Genomic DNA, 17,195 nt, shown 5'->3' with positions numbered 1-17,195 from the left:
GAGAATCAGGATCCTTCTGAATTGCAGCATTTTACAGTCTCTTTCCATTTAAATAAATTTGCCTTTCTGTTCCTCCTATCAAAGTAGATGATCTCACATTTTTTTCTATTAGATATAGCGCTTACTGATGCGGAATATAAAGCTGCTAAGGATAGAACTCCAGGCACATCAGTGATGATGATGCTGATGATGATGCTGATGATGATGCTGATGCAAGAGCTGAAATCATTGCAGGAGATAGATGTGTTAATTAAGATTGATTGAAATTCAGCAATGGAGCTATAGAACACAGGCAGGGTAGGGGACATAATAGATTGTATCAAATGCTTGGAAAAGTGGAGAAATATTTGAGCATATGCATTGGAAGTATGGTTCCAAAAAGAGATTATTTAGTTACTTTGATCAGGACAATCTTAGTTATGTTGACCGTGAAAATGCAGAATCAAGTGATTTGAAGTAATGGTCAAAATGCTGGAAGTCTGGAGTTGGTGGTGTACAAAGAGGAAAAATAATTGGAGAGGTTTGGCAATGGGAAATAACTGCATATATTTAAGAACAGATTTTATTTGGAGGAGTTAAGCGAATCTCAGCCATTTAATAAAATTGAAACCAACATTTTTTTTTCGGAGACAGACTATTAACTTTCTCAGTCTTACCAATCTCATTCTAACTTGTCGCAGCTATTCTCTATTTACATGTGCTCAGAAAATTAATAGCCACTGTTTTTCTCCCTTAACCTTAAGTAAACACATTGACAAACTTTAGCACTGTAACTAAGCAAACATAAGTATTACCAAACATAATTTTATGAGAATGTTGTAATGTTTGACGAGTGAATATCATTGACTACATCATAACGTATTGGACGAAGATGTGTTCGAATTCAGGAAACAAATGGTGAGACTCCTGAGAGGTCAAAGTCTCATAACGGCTAGAGTATCATTATGAACTGATGTGAAATAAGTGCCAGAGTTCAGGAAAAATCTGCCATGTTGCAGATTGAGATGGATGGCTGATAAAGCAAAGGGACTCAGCAGGTAAATTCTTCATATGACATGGCATGAAACCATACAGATCACAAGTCCGAGCTTCAATTGCTGCTCTGAACTCAACCCAGACAATTATGGAATTCTTCATTTCTCATCCTGGAAATATTTGTAAAGGTCACCCCATTCAAAAAGTTTGCAAACTATGCAAGGATGTTTAATTTGCATACTACCATTTCGAGCAGACTTGTCTCAATTCCCTCGGGATAGATAGTGCTATGGTCCATTTCCTGCATGCCTAGCATGATAATTTTCAAAACCCATTGAAAAAGGTTTATTGAAGAATAACCTTCAATACCATTTCTCCTACACAAATGTGTCTGGTTTCATTTTAAGGTAAAGCTAAAGTAACGAACGGTCAACTTGATGCACAGTCAAGTGCATTTTATTTTGTCAAGAAATACTGAGGAAATCATTTACAGGTAATCGTGGTTCTGTGGGTGTAAGTTTTTAATTCAAACCTATAGCATTAAATGAATGTTCTTTGAGTGGGCAAGTAGTAACAGCAACATGTTTAACTTGTATGTTTTCTGATACGCACACCATCATTACTTTGGGAGTCATTGTTCATATCATTCTGGCACCTAGTGTATGCTGTCATCCAATCTGGAGTCATTTCTGTGGGCGCATTTATTTTTTCCTTTCGATTTTGAATGCCTTTGTAGGTAAATATTTTTACATCTGCCTCCAAATTTGTGGGAGTCAGACTTCATTTTTATTTTAATTGCTGTGTTTGAAAGATCAAACAAAATTCAGGATAGTTGCAGATAATCCTGTTTTTAATCACCCAACTGTTGTGCACCAGCAACAACATTTATTATACAAGTTATCCAAATTTCTGTTGTTTACTTCACAGGTTGCAAGAAATGCAAATCAAACAAATGTGTGTCAGATTCACAATGGTATTCTCTTTATAATAAGATGATATACGCAAATTCTATTGCCAATTTAAAAGTTGCAGGAATAACAAATACAATACTAATCTTGTTTATTTTATGCCCTACCTGATTTATGACTCAGCAGGTAAATTCTTCATATGACATGGCATGAAACCATACAGATCACAAGTCCGAGCTTCAATTGCTGCTCTGAACTCAACCCAGACAATTATGGAATTCTTCATTTCTCATCCTGAATTTCAGAGAGGGAAAATTAAGCCGAGTCTCCAACTGCAAAACAGTGACCATCTATACTATGTGGCTATCGGACAAGGATACAGTTGATATTTGTAGTTATGCTGCTCCTGTTCTTGTTTGCACACATATCTGATGATACATGCAGCCTCAATCTTGTGAAAAACGGTTTCATTTGTTGTGAACACAACCAGATGGAGCAACAGACCGCACATACAGGAACAAAGTACTGTATCGTGGTCAGCTGACATCATCGACTTAGTCTCCTCATGTTGATGGCCATTTTATTGATAGAGATACAGGCTGCATGGCATCCCAGCTCTGGGAAAGGCCTTTCACCGACACCTACTACTTCATTAGCCACCTCTCAAGATCTTAGTGTGATGTTCATCTGAACTTAGGAACTTGTCAGCATGCAGCTTCAGCAGCTTGCTTGTTACCACTTCCGAAGGACTGAATTTTGCAACATTTCTTTCTCCCATTCACCTCCTGGTTTACATCTATTAACTGTAATGATTTTGCCTCTTCTATAATGAAGAGGGAGGCAAAATATTTGCTCATTTCCTTATTATCTACTACTAACTCCACATTCTCACTCTCTGGAGGGCCAACACTTACTTTCCTTATTCTTTTCCTTCATAAATAGTTACAGAAATTCTTGCTATCATTTTTACATTCCTAGCTAGCTTCCTCCTGTCCTATAATTTCTTCCTTCTGATTAATCTTGGAGTCATTCTGTACTGATCATTATATTGCAACCAATCATTAGTCTTTGTTCAAGGTATACATTTTTTCTAAACCTTTTATGCTTCATCCAATTTACTTTAGTTAACCATGAGTGGTGGCTCCTCCCTTTGAATTTTCCTTTACGGTGGAAATATATTTATTCTTAATATTCTGAAACATTCCCTTAAATGTCTGCTATGATTTCTCTATTAATCCATCCCCTACTCTAGTATACCAGGTCACTTCAGCTAATTCAGCTTGATGGCCACATAGTTCGCTTTTTTCAAGTTGAAAATACTAGACCAATTTTCTCACTTTTAAAATGGATGTAGAAGTAAATCATACTGTGGTTGTTTTCAGATAAGCATGGCTTAACTCTAAGGTCATTAATTAATTTATCTTGTCACATTACACACTACCAAGTCTAAGATAACTTTATATTATACTTCAGGATATACTAAAAACTTCAGGAACCCCCCTCTACTGGCTAACAAAGTGCTACTCAGCCACAAATCAGTGGTATTCTCCTCTTTGACCCTCCATCGCCACCCTTTGTCTCTCTACCTTCAAGTGACTTTTGTATCCAATTGGCTAGCTCTCCCTGGATTCCATGTGAGTTAACCTTGCTAACCAGTCTACCATGTGGAATCATGTCAAACGCCTTGCTGAAGTCCATATGGTCAGCATCTGTCACTCTGCCGTCTTTGTCATTTCTTCAAAAAACTAATCACGTTAGTGAAACACAATTTCTCATGCACAAAGTCATCTTGACTATCAATAATCACCCCTTGCCTTTCCAAATACATGTAAATCCTGTCCCTCAGAATGTCACCAGCGATTTGCCCACCACTAACATAAGGCTCATCAGTTTGCTGTTCTTACCAAAAAACTTGAATAATGGTGCCACATTAGCCAGCCTGCAGTCTTCCAACACCTCACCCATGGCTATCAATGATACAAGTATCTCAGCAAGGGGACCTGTAATCTCTTCCCTAGCTTCCCACAAAGTTCTGGGATACATCTAATCAGGTCCTGGGGATTTATCTACCTTTGAGGTTTAAGATGTCCAGCACCTTCTGTTCTGTAACATGGACACTTTTCATGATGTCACTATTTAGATCCCCAAGTTCTCTAGCTTTCACGTCCTTCTCCACAGTAAAAACCGATGCAAAATACTCATTTAATATCTCACCATCTCCTGTGGTTCCACACATAGATTTCCTTGTTGATCTTTAAGGGACTTTATTCTCTCCCTAGTTACTCTTTTAATGTATTTATAGAATCTCTTTTGGATTCTCCTTAAACCTATTTGCCAAAGCTATCTCATGTGCCATTTTCGCATTCCTGATTTCCCTCTTAAGTATACGCTTACTGCCCTTATACTCCTCTAGGAATTTTCTTGATCCCAGTTGTCTATACCCCACATTGGAGTCAAGAGTAGGGTGATGCTGGAAAAGCACAGCAGGTCAGGCAACATCCAAGGAGCAGGAAATTCAACGCTTCCGGCAGGAGCCCTTCAGCATGGTGGCACAGTGCTTAGCCTCACAGCGCCAAAGACCCAGGTTCAATTCCTGCCTCAGGCGACTGACTGTGTGGAGTTTGCACGTTCTCCCAGTGTTTGCGTGTTTCCTCCGGGTACTCCGGTTTCCTCCCACAGTCCAAAGATGTGCAGGTCAGGTGAATTGGCCAAGCTAAAAATTGTCCGTAGTGTTAGGTAAGGGGTAAATGTAGGGGTATGGGTAGGTTGCGCTTCAGCGGGTCGGTGTGGACTTGTTGGGCCGAAGGGCCTGTTTCCACACTGTAATGTAATGTAATCTAATCTAATCTGAAATCATTCTAATCTTGACTCTAAACTCCAGCATCTGCAGTCCTCACTTTCACCTATACTTGACGGTAGCTTTTTTTCTTAACCAGGGCCTCAATTATTTTTAGTCATCCAGCATTCAGTACACCGGCCAGCCTTGCTCTTCAAACTAACAGGAGTGTATTGTCTCTGAACTCGCGTTATCTCATTTTTGAAGGCCTCTTGCTTCCCAAATGCCCTTTTACCTGTGAATTATTCATTTATTTTATTTGTTAACAACTTGGATAATGGTGTAGAAAGTCTTACATCCAAATTTCTTGGTATCATTGTAGATGATAGCATAAAGTTACAAAAGGATATTGATAGACTAGGTGAATGGGCAAAACTGTTCAATGTAAACTATTCAGTGTGAACTTCTCCATTTTGGACTGATAAAGGATAAATCAGGGTATTTTCTAGATAGTCTGAATTTAAATATGGTGAATATCCAAAGAGACTTGAGTTCAGGTGACTAGATCTTTAAAATGTCATGAATAGTTGCAGAAAATAATGAAGAAGGCTCTTTATTAGGACTGCAATATAAGGACCCAAGTTCGAGTTAGAGTCTTTGGAAATCCTTGCCACACAGAGCTGTAAGGCAGAGTTCTTGTGTATATTTAAGGATGAGATAGATAAATTCTTGGTCAAAAGGGGAATCAGGATTACGGGGAAAAGGCAGGAAAGTGGCCGTGAGGAATGCTGATCAGCCATGATCCTTATTGAATGGCAGAGTAGGCTTGAGGGTCCAACAGCCTAATCCTGTTATTTTCCTTATGGTCTACCTGTACAAAATGCTGGTTAAACTGCACTGAACAAAGACACCTTGGAGTGCAGGTTTATAGATCCTTGAAAAGTGGAGTCAAAGGTAGATACGATAGTGAAGGCGGCATTTGGTATGCTTTCCTTTATTGGTCAGAGTATTGAGTACAGGAGTTGGGAGGTCATGTTGCGGCTGTACAGGACATTGGTTATGCCACTGTTGGAATATTGCGTGCAATTCTGGTCTCCTTCCTAGCGGAAAGATGTTGTGAAACTTGAAAGGGTTCAGGAAAGATTTACAAGGATGTTGCCAGGGTTGGAGGATTTGAGGCTTATCAGACTGGGGCTGTTTTCCCTGGAGTGTCGGAGGCTGAGGGGTGACCTTATTGAGGTTTACAAAATTATGAGGGGCATGGATAGGGTAAATAGGCAAAGTCTTTTCCCTGGGGTCAGGGAATCCAGAACTAGAGGGCATAGGTTTAGGGTGAGAGAGGAAAGATATAAAAGAGACCTAAGGGGCAACTTTTTCACACAGAAGGTGGGTGGTACATGTATGGAATGAGCTGCCAGAGAAAGTGGTGGAAGCTGTACAATTGCAACATTTAAGAGGCATTTCAATGGGTATACGAATGGGAAGGGGTTTAGAGGGATATGGGCCGGGTGCTGGCAGGTGGGACTAGATTGGGTTGGGACATCTGGTCGGCATGGATGGGTTGGGCCAAAGGGTCTGTTTCCACGCTGTCATCTCTATGACTCTAAAAGACATCTGGATGGGTATATGAATAGGAAATGTTTACAGGTCAAGTGCTGGCAAATGGGACTAGATTAGTTTAGGATATTTGGTTGGCATGGATGAGTTGGACTGAAGGGCCTGTTTCCATACTGTACATATCTATGACTCTAAAGAGATCTACAATTGCAGGTGCATAGTTCCTTGGAAGTGGAGTCGCAGGGAGACAGGGTGGTGAAGGTATTTGCCATACTTGTCTTCATTGGTCAGTGCATTGAGATTAGGAGCAAGGATGTCATATGCAGCTGTACAGGACACTGGTGAGGCCAATTTGGAATACTGTGTTCACTTCTGCTCTCTTTCCCATAGGAAAGACATTGCTAAATTTGAAAGGGTTCTGAAAAGATTTACAAGGATGTTGCCAGGATTGGAGGATTTGAGCTACAGGGAGAGGCTGAATAGGCTGGGTTTATCTCTGGAAGCTTTGGAGACTGAGGGCTGACCTTATACAGCAGCATGGAAAGGATGAGCTAAGGTCTTTCCCTCCCTCCCCCCCCCCCCCCACACAGAGTATGGGAGTCCAAAATTACATCGCATAGGTTTAAGGTGAGAGAGGGAAGATTTAAGAGAAACTGGAGGGGTACCTTTATCACGCAGAGGGTGGTGAATGTATGAAAGCAGCTGCCAGAGGAAGTAGTGTAGATACCATTACAACATTTAAAAGGCATCTGGATGGGTACATGAATAGCAACGGTTTAGAGGGATATGGGCCAAATGCTGGCAGATGGAACAAGATCGGTTTAGGTTGCCTGGTCGGCATGGATGAGTTGGACTGAAGGATCTGTTTCCGTGGTATATACTTCTATGACTCTAAAATGAGGCCCTAACACAGATTTTTGTGAGACAGCACTCATCATATCCTGTCAATTTAGTATTGAGTATCTACCAGTACCCCTACTTTCTGTTACCAGTCACAACCATTTCCCAGCCATGTCAGTAATTTGCACTAAATTTCACTGGGCCTCTTAGTTAATGGTCTCTAATGTGAAACTTTATCAAATAACTCCTGTTAGTCCATTTAAAGAACAGCCTATATTCACTATCTTAGTCACCTCTTTTAAAAATTTAGTGAGGTTTGACGACTAAGACCTAACTGTCACGCATCCATGCTGGCTCTCCCTGTTTTACTGAACATTTGCGATGTTCAGTTATCCTATCCTTCATTATAGATTCAAACAGTTTCCTCAACTTGTTAGGCCAACTTGACTGTAATACCTAGTTTGCCTCCTTCGCCTTCTCAAAATATGGAATGATGTGCAATTTTCCAATCTAAAAGGCATGACATAAGGAACTCTGCAAGATTATAGTTAGGGCATCTAGAACATGTTCCCCTCCCACTTTAACACCCTCAGATGACTACTGTCAGATCTTGGGAATTTGTCACTCTTTAGTTTTATTAATGTGGTACTATAAATTCTAATGATGACCATCCATCATCAGATATGGTCAGAAAAAAAAACACCTGGTTCACCAATATCCTTTAGGGAAGGAAACTGCCATCCTGACAGGTCTAGCCTACACGTGACTGCAGACCCACAACAATGTGGTTGACTCTTACCTGCCCTCTGGATAATTAGATATGGGCATATAAACGATGGCCTCGCCAGTAATGCCCTTATCCCATGAATGAATACAAAAAAATTTGTCATTATTAATGTACATTAATTTTATTCAGTCCCTGACCCCAATCTGCTAATAATTTCTTTGGGACTTCCAACAAGTAATCCTCCTTTTCTACTGTAAATTCTAAGGTGTTCAACATGCCTGCCATTTTCCTACTGGCATTGACAATGTCCCCACATTAGTCTTTTGTGGACCAACATTGCTCCTGACCACCAGCTTTTCCTTGATCAAATTTTTAAAAAAATTCTTCTCATTGATTTTGTTGTCCCTTGCAAGTTGTCTATCATAATCCCTTTTAGTAGCTCTTATAAGCTGCTTCGTGGTCTTTGCTGGTCTTTATATCTTTCCCATGTAGCAGGATCTGTACTTTTTTTTGCATTTTTGTATGCCCTTTATGCTGTCCCTCATGTCTTAATTTCTGCATTTATACAATCTAGCACTTCAGAGATGCTGCCAGAATATGTATTAAAGTTTTGGATCCTTTACTGGTTTCTCAGTTCCACCCATAAGGTCACTACTGGATGTTTTCTCTTCATTATATCCTCCTTCACTGCTGATAGAAAGAAAATTGTATCAGTAAGGCTACTCCACCTCCTCTGCCATTTTCCCCTATCCATCTTGTTAATCTTGTAACCTGGACTATTTAGTTCCCAGTCCTAACCATCCTGCAGCCATGTCTCAGTACTGTATCATAAACTTCGATTTGAATTTAAGCCTGCAGCTCATTTAATTTATTCCTTACACTCCATACATTTGTAGAAGTACTCTTATTTGGACTGTACATCCTCACTTGTCCCTTAGCACTGATTCACCCATTTATCATATTTCTGTTCTGGTTTAATCAACATGCTGGTTAATAGTTTTGCCATTACACGCCATACCTGAAGTAGGAATCTTGACTGTTTCTTTACTTTGTCCTGTTTGAAAGTGTATTGACTGCCCTAAGCCCTCACCATCCCAGTTACGTGTTTGAAGTACTTGTGACCATCCTATTTGGCCTTTCCGCTGGGTATTGGTCCCAGATCAGTTCAGGTGGAACTGTCCTAATTTTAAGTTCCTTTCCTTCACAATACTGATGCCAGTGCACCAAGTGATAAAACCCCAGCTTTCCCATAGCATTCCTTCAGCCACATGTTTACTTCCCTAGTTGTCTTATCTCAATGCTAATTTGCACACAGGTAATAATGCAGAGACTATATACCTTGAGGAGCTTTTCTTTAATTTTATTCCCTTTGTCTATTCCTGCCAATGTTCTTGGTTCCAAAACAGACCACGACAACTGGATTCTTCTCCTCCCACCCCAATATCTTTTCAAGCCAGTTTGAGATGTCCCTCACCTTGGCATCAGGTAGACAACACAACATAAGTAGGAGCAGGAACAGGCTATTTGGCCTACAAAGCCTGCTTTGCTATTCAGTAAGATGATAGTTGTTTTGGCTGTGGTCTTAATGCCACTTCCCTACCAAATCTCATATTTGATTGCCTTGACAATCAAAAAGCTATCCAGTCTCGTCTTGAACATATTAATAAACTCTGTCTCTATGCTCACTGGGAAAGAGAATTCCCAGCATGAATTACCAGAGGAGAAATTCCTCATCATTTCTATTTTAAATGAGAGACTTCTAAACAGAAGATTTTCTGTCCCATCGTTTTAATCATGATTTTAGGAAGATGAGCAGGGTCTCAGATATCTTTCCCATGGAGGGATCTGCTAGCCTGTGTGTCAACTAATTGACTACGTTCTGTTTCTAGTAAGAATCGTATGCAATACCCTTAGGAATTAAAAATCTTCTCGCTAAACTGGATGTGAAGATTTGCCAGCCATCTGAGATGAGATAACAAATTATTCAATGATCTCAGTCAGTGCATAGATCACTTGAATGTGTCTCTCATTAACACTTGAAGCTATGTTTTAATTCAGTGATTTATAACTTTCCAAACTGGTACAAATTCACAAAGTTATGTCTTAAACACAACACTGAAACCATAGTAACTCCTAATCTATTCTGTGGAGAAAGCAATCCAAAATCTCAAAGCATTATCAAACGGCATAGCCTAACCATAGCTACAATTACCTGCTCTACGCAAAATAAGAATATGATTTGTAATTTTGCACATTGCTTCTAAGGTCTGATTATTTGTTCTCTCCCATAGCCACCTAAAACACATAGAAGTGGTCTTTTATGTTCCCAAATGACTGTTGTCAAGTGCATATCTTTTCTTTTTTTTAAATTTCTTTCTTGGAGGTTTTCAATGCGGTGCAGAAATGACGACACCCAAAGCCCCAGGGATGCAGGAATAAGAAAGCCAACAAAACTTGGAAATTACACATTAATTGAATTTATGATATTCTCAATCTCTCTCTAATCTGAAAAATCTTGCAAAGTCCAAATACTTCCTCCAAAGCACTAAAAGGCAAAAATAAAACTCAAAAGGAGAAAAAAAGCTGCATAGTGAAAGAATATAGTTGGCTATATCCAACATAGATATTGGAAGATTTCACGTGGCAGTCATTTTGCAATGCCATGGTAGCATTTTAATGCATTCAGTATTTTACTTGCTCAGAATCCATCAAACTGACCTTCCTTCCCAACATTAAAAGAATAAAAACCAAAGTAGCTTGCATGGATAATATACATAGAACAATCTTTTTTATGCAAAGAATTCCCTGCAAATATTAAGATTGTAAATGTAAATGTTGATACAATTGTGAGATTCTCCCCAGTGTTAATTTTCCAATGCTCAACTCAGCTACTCAAAGCATAACAACATTGCTATTGTAAGAATAACACCAAAATAGAAACTTCTGCTAAGCAAATACAAAACTGTAGTAACAGACAGATACAAATGTAATAACATCAGAGAAACAAAGGGATGTATTTTAGACATGGAACAGATTTGTTCAAAAATCTTCAACGTAAAATGAAGATGATATAGCAAAACACTGAAATGAAATATGGCGTAGTTGATTTAGAACTAGAAATAAACGAGCATCAGAAGCAATATTGCGTCTTAACCATATCATCCTATCTTGGACGATCTAACTTGAAAAGTATTATTTTCTTCATTCTTTCATGTGAAAATGAACAGCATTAAAAAGGGTTAAGTGGAAATTGAGGCAGAGCAATATGAAGTGTTGGAGTAAACAATAATAGTGTGACCTAGCAACCTAAAACATACATAATACAGATAGACAAAAAACAGTCCGCAAAAGATTCTTGTAGTTGTTTTCAGGAAATACAAAGAACAACACCTTAAATTTTTTTTTAAGATCGAAGACTAACACTTTTCTGACAGCAGTTAATTGATGTACTGCAGACATACCATTTAAATGTCCCATTATCTATATTTCACAAAATACTTACGTAAAAAATGCTTTTCTAATAATGCGATTTCAAGATGTCCCTTGATTTCGTTCAGTCGATCAGATTCTGTCCTGCTAAAATCTTGAATTCCTGAAGCCATATTTGATGCCCCTGGGCCTGCCTGAAACAAAAATGAAAAGAAATCTCCAAAACCAGCACAGATGAAATCTGTCAGAAACTGCACAATACGTGAGACTCAATTCAACTGGATGAATACTGCAACCAAACAAGTTTTGCTGATAAAGCTTAATGCATTGAAGGGAACACTGTAATCTGCTGAGATTTTTCTAAAATGCAAATCAATAACATCCAAGTAATTGTTCAATAATACATTTTCTTTGTCTTCTACCACAAAAACAAAAAGTAAATTCATCCAGAACTCCAGCCATGTTTAGAACACTGATGTTGCATATGTTAAGCAAAATTATGTTTTACTTTACACTTGATAGCTCACCAACAAATCCACTGATGATACTCGATTTGCAAAATACCAACTATCAGGTGATTAACAAAGAATGAAATGAACTATGATGAAACGTGGCAGCAAGGATCTTTATTTTTCTTCATGCTCCATGTTAAAGTATCCATTGTCTGAGACTGTGACGTTGCGTAAAATGATGTACTTCCTATGCCTTAGGTTTAATTATGAAAATTTCTGCTTTTACAAATAAAACTCACTGTTTGATAATCCTTTCCCGGTCACAGCTGTAGAGAAGAACACTACCAATATCTCAAAGTTACAGTCTGTAAAAAAAATTGCAGGGAATATTATTACAAGTACTGTAGCAACAATGTGCATTTGTATAGCACCTACAATGCAATAAAATGCCCTGAGCACTGTTGATCAAAATATGTCAATATTTACATAAAATATTGGTAAAAGAATAATTTAGCTCTGTATGGTACAAACATCAGAATTAACAGAATTAATGGGTGGCACGGTGGCACAGTGGTTAGCACTGCTGCCTCACAGCGCCAGAGACCCGGGTTCAATTCCCACCTCAGGCGACTGACCGTGTGGAGTTTGCACGTTCTCCCCGTGTTTGCGTGGGTTTCGTCCGGGTTCTCCGGTTTCCTCCCACAGTCCAAAGATGTGCAGGCCAGGTGAATTGGCCATGCTAAATTGCCCATAGTGTTAGGTAAGGGGTAAATGTAGGGGTATGGGTGGGTTGCACTTCGGTGGGTCGGTGTGGACTTGTTGGGCCGAGGGGCCTGTTTCCACACTGTACTGTAATCTAATCTAATGTAATCTGAAACTCTCACTCTCACTGACAGCATTTAGGCTGTCAATGGAAAGCATTTCCTAAGATATCTGGAACCTTTATTTGTTTTTTTTCCCCCAGATTGCATAATTTTGCTGATTGCTGCTACATGATTATTTAAAATAGTATTTTTCAATTGTATGTTAATATACCATGTAAATTACAAGAATAGAAGTAGTGAGTAGGTCATTCGGTACATGGTGATACTCTGCCTTACACAATAACCATTTCCGATCTTTGACTCAATTTCACTATTCCATGGAATCCTCATATGCCTCAACTCCCTTATAATATTAAAAAAATCAAAATCAAAACATACTCAAAGAATGAGTATCAATAGCCCTTAAATATTGTGACTTGCAAGTTCACCACACTTTGAATAAATTCCTCACCACAATTTTGAATTATCAATCCTTTAACCTGCAACCATGCCCCGTAATTCTAGAATTCCAGCCAGATGAAACATAGTCACCTTTAACCAGCAAGCCACCCTCTGAATTTTATGTTTTTTAAAAAAAAAATCAACTGTCATTCTTCTAAACCACAGAGATTATAGTTCCATTCTATTTAATCTTTCTTTGTAGATCACTCTTTATAGTAGTGAAGGGACCAATAAGAGGAAAAATCTTACACGACTTTGTGCTCACAAAGCTTGGGTCAGATATGCATCCATTCATGACAGTATTGACAGGAGTGAGCACTATGCAGTCATTGTGAAGACAAAGTCTTGTCTTCACATTGATGATCTTTTCAATTGTGTTATGTGATACTTTCATTGTGCCAAATGAACAAATCAAGCAACACAAAACTGGGTATCCAAAAAGCACTGTGGGACATCGGTAGTAGTTGTAGTCTAAAGCTACCTGCAACATCACAGCCCGACAAAGCCCCCACACTACCATTACTATCAAGCTGGGAGATCATCCCTGCGTCGCAGTGCAAGAGCACATGCCAGGAGCAGGCATACCTAAAAAAGGAGGTAAAACAATCAACTTGGTGAATATACATCACTGGACTATTTGTGTGCCAAAGAGTAGAAGGAGCATGCAGTCCTGCCGCATTCAGCCATAGATGGGTGGTTGACTATTAACCTACAAAGAGAGGGCAGCATCCAAGGAGCAGGAAAATTGCCTGAAACGTCGATTTTCCTGCTCCTCGGATGCTGCCTGACCAGCTGTGCTTTTCCAGCACCACTAATCTAAACTGTGGTTTCCAGCATCTGCAGTCCTCACTTTTGCCTAGTTGATTTGAACCTTTTTGCAAATCCTCTTGCAAGAATGCCTACCTTGAAGAAGCTCTCTTCCTCTCTCCACAAGAATCAGTGAGTCTCTCTCTCACTGCAATGCCCAGGTCATCTCCTCTGCCCTGAAGCTCTTCAACCATGTACTGAAACAGACCTGCTACCACAGCCATATTTGCTTCCTCAGTGCCTGCCTCCGTAACCAACTGATCACACATGGACTCCGGACTACATTCAAACCAGCACAGTTTGAAACCGAACAGGACAACCAGTACAGACTGCAGATTTAAAACCACCAGCAACAGTTCTCCTTCAGTAGCCTCTGCTCCACACTCGCAGCAATGCGCCGCCACCTAATCTCTCTACAATCAGCCCTGCCTCAGCTGAGGGCCACACTCTCTCAGAACTGCAAAGGACCCCTTCTGTGCTATATTCGAAGAAGAATTCATACTCTCAACAAACAGTATTTCAACACCATCTCAACATCAAAAACTGTAAGTAAAACAAACTTTTATTCATCCACCTCCATAACCAGCACTCCTCAAACATTCCAGAAGATTCCCCTGGCTTCTGGAACTGCTCGGACGCTATTAGCCATGTGGCTGGTACAGCTACCATCCCCATGGCGATCGATGATGGCACTTCTGCCCCCATCATGGCCACTTCCACCCCTCACGATTCCTCATGACCACACATAACATCACTTCCGCCCCCACGTCACCGATGACATCACACAATCAGCGACTTCCGCCCCACCCCCTACTGCTGTGTTCACCACCACTTCCGTCCCCACCAATGCCACTCACCTGCATACTGCTGACACTCCCCCTCCCACAGGTCCCACTGTTACCATCCCCACCCCACAGAACCCTGAGGGAAATACCACCCCTGCTCATGACTTCACCCCCATTCCCCCCCCACCACGCCCATTCCAGATACAGGCTCCACCCCTACTCCCAGTTCCACACCTACCAGGTCCTAGCTCCTAGCCCTGCTGAGTTTTCACCAACCCCCAGATTTTCCCCTCACTGAGGATGAACTATCATTCCTCAGCAAAAGCCTGACCTTTATCCCCCTCCGACCATGCATCAATGAATTTAATACGTGCTGTTACGAAGAACACTTCTTCCACTGCCTCCGAGCTTACTTTTACAATCAGGACTCCCGCCCACCTTCCGGGGACCCCTTCACTCACCTCCAACACACCCCATCCACCTGGACACCCAGCGCTGGCCTATTACTCACCCTTGATCTCTTCATTTCCAACTGTCGCCGAGACATTAACTGCCTCAAACTATCTACGCCCCTCCCCCACTCCAACCTCTCATCCTCATAACACGCAGCCCTCCACTCCCTCTGCTCCAATCCCAACTTCACCATCAAACCAGTGGATAAAGGGGATGCAGTGGTAGTTTGGAAAACTGACCTCTACACCACTGAAGCCAGACGACCACTCAAAGATACCTCCTCCTACCGCTCCCTTGACGATGACCCCACACCCCCATCACAAAACCATCATCTTCCAGACCATACAGAACCTCATCACTTCATGAGATCTCCCACCCACAGCTTCCAACCTCGTCCGGGAACCCCGCACCGCCCAATTCTACCTCCTTCCCAAGATCCACAAGCCTGACCACCCTGGCCGACCCATTGTCTCAGCATGCTCCTGCCCACTGAACTCATTTCCTCCTACCTCAATAAAGTCCTATCCTCCCTAGTCCAGGAACTTCCCACATACGTTCGAGACACCACCCACACCCTCCACCTCCTCCAAGATTTTAGTTTCCCCCGCCCCCCAACACCTCATCTTCACCATGGACATGCAATCCCTCTGCACCGCCACCTGCCATGACCAGGGCCTCCAAGCCCTTAGTTTCAGTTTCTTCCTCTCCCAATGTTCCCAACAGTACCCTTCCACTGACACACACATTCGTGTGGCTGAACTGGTCCTCACCCTTAATTTCTCTCGAATCCTCCCACTTCCTCCAGACGAAAGGGGTAGCCATCGGCACCCATATGGGCTCCAGCTATGACTGTCTCTTTGTTGGCTACGTAGAACAGTCCATCTTCTGTAGTTACACCGGCACAACTCCCCACCTATTCCTCCGCTACATTGATGACTGCATTGGCACCACCCCAGGCTCCCACGAGGAGGTTAAGCAGTTCATCAACTTCACCTACACATTCCACCCCAACCTTGAATTCACTTGGACCATCTCTGACACCTCCCTCCCCTTCCTGGACCTCTTCATCTCCATTAATGACGACCGGCTTGACGCCGATATGTTTTACAAACCCACCGAATCCCACAGCTACCTGGATTACACCTCTCCCCACCCTACCTCCTGCAAAAATGCCATCCCATCTTCCCAATTCCTCCGCTGTATCTGCTCCCAGGAGGGCCATATTCACCACAGAACAGACCAGCTGGCCTCCTTCTTTAGAGACCGCAATTTCCCTTCCCATGTGGTTGAAGATGCCCTCCAACGCATCTCACCCACATCCCACACCTCCCCCTCCAACAAGGACAGAACCTCCCTGGCCCTCACTTTCCACCCTACCAATCTTTGCATAAACCGCATAATCCACTGACATTTCTGCCACCTCCAAACGGACCCCACCACCAGAGATATATTTCCCTCCACACCCCTTTCCGCTTTCTGCGGAGACAGTTCCCTCTGGTGACTACCTGGTCAGGTTCATGCGCCCCAACAACCCACCCTCCCATCCTGGCACCCTCCCCTGCCACTGCAAGAATTGTAAAACCTGCGCCCACACCACCTCTCTCACCTCCATCCAAGGCTCTAAAGGAGCCTTCCACATCCAAAGTTTCACCTGCACATCCACCAATGTCATTTACTGTATCCGTTGCCCCTGATGCGGTCTCCTCTACATCGGGGAGACTGGACGTCTCCTCGCAGAACACTTTAGGGAACATCTCCGGGACACCTGCACTAATCAACCCCACCACCCCGTGGCCAAAAATTTAACTCCCCCTCCCACTGTGCCGAGGACATGCAGTTGCTGGGCCTCCTCCACTGCCACTTCCTCACCACCAGATGCCTGGAGGAAGAACCTTTCATCTTCCACCTTGGAACACTTCAACCCCAGGGCATCAATGTGGACTTCACCAGTTTCCTCATTTCCCCTCCCCCCCTACCTTACCCCAGATCCAACCCTCCAGCTCAGCACTGTCCTCATGACCTGTTCTACCTGCCAATCTCCTTTCCTACCTATCTGCTCCACACTCCTTTCCGACCTATCACCTCCACCCCCATCCCCACCCCCACCTCTTTGCTACCTTCTCTCCAGCCCCACTTATCTCTCCAACCTGGAGGCTCCCTGCCTCCATTCCTGATGAAGGGTTTTTGCCTGAAATGTCGATTTTCCTGCTCCTCGAATGCT

General features: G+C 41.9%; 1 protein-coding gene across 7 annotated transcripts in view; it reads right to left on the bottom strand.

Moving 5' to 3' along the window:
- gramd4a (GRAM domain containing 4a) overlaps positions 1-17,195 on the bottom strand; it is a 156,303-nt gene that overhangs the window by 80,287 nt on the left and 58,821 nt on the right. For 5 of the 7 annotated variants that reach the window (XM_072562558.1, XM_072562557.1, XM_072562555.1 and 2 more), the window contains one exon: positions 11,286-11,406. In XM_072562558.1, the coding sequence (XP_072418659.1) occupies positions 11,286-11,406 (121 nt within the window). Of the gene's footprint in view, positions 1-11,285; positions 11,407-11,963; positions 12,030-17,195 lie in introns of all 7 variants that reach the window. The other 2 variants (XM_072562562.1, XM_072562560.1) reach the window with 1 other exon arrangement.

This window comes from Chiloscyllium punctatum, chromosome 44 (assembly GCF_047496795.1).
Source record: "Chiloscyllium punctatum isolate Juve2018m chromosome 44, sChiPun1.3, whole genome shotgun sequence".
Lineage (NCBI taxonomy): Eukaryota > Metazoa > Chordata > Chondrichthyes > Orectolobiformes > Hemiscylliidae > Chiloscyllium > Chiloscyllium punctatum.
Note: the sequence above shows the minus strand (reverse complement) of the source record. Positions and strands in the feature narration are given on the sequence as shown.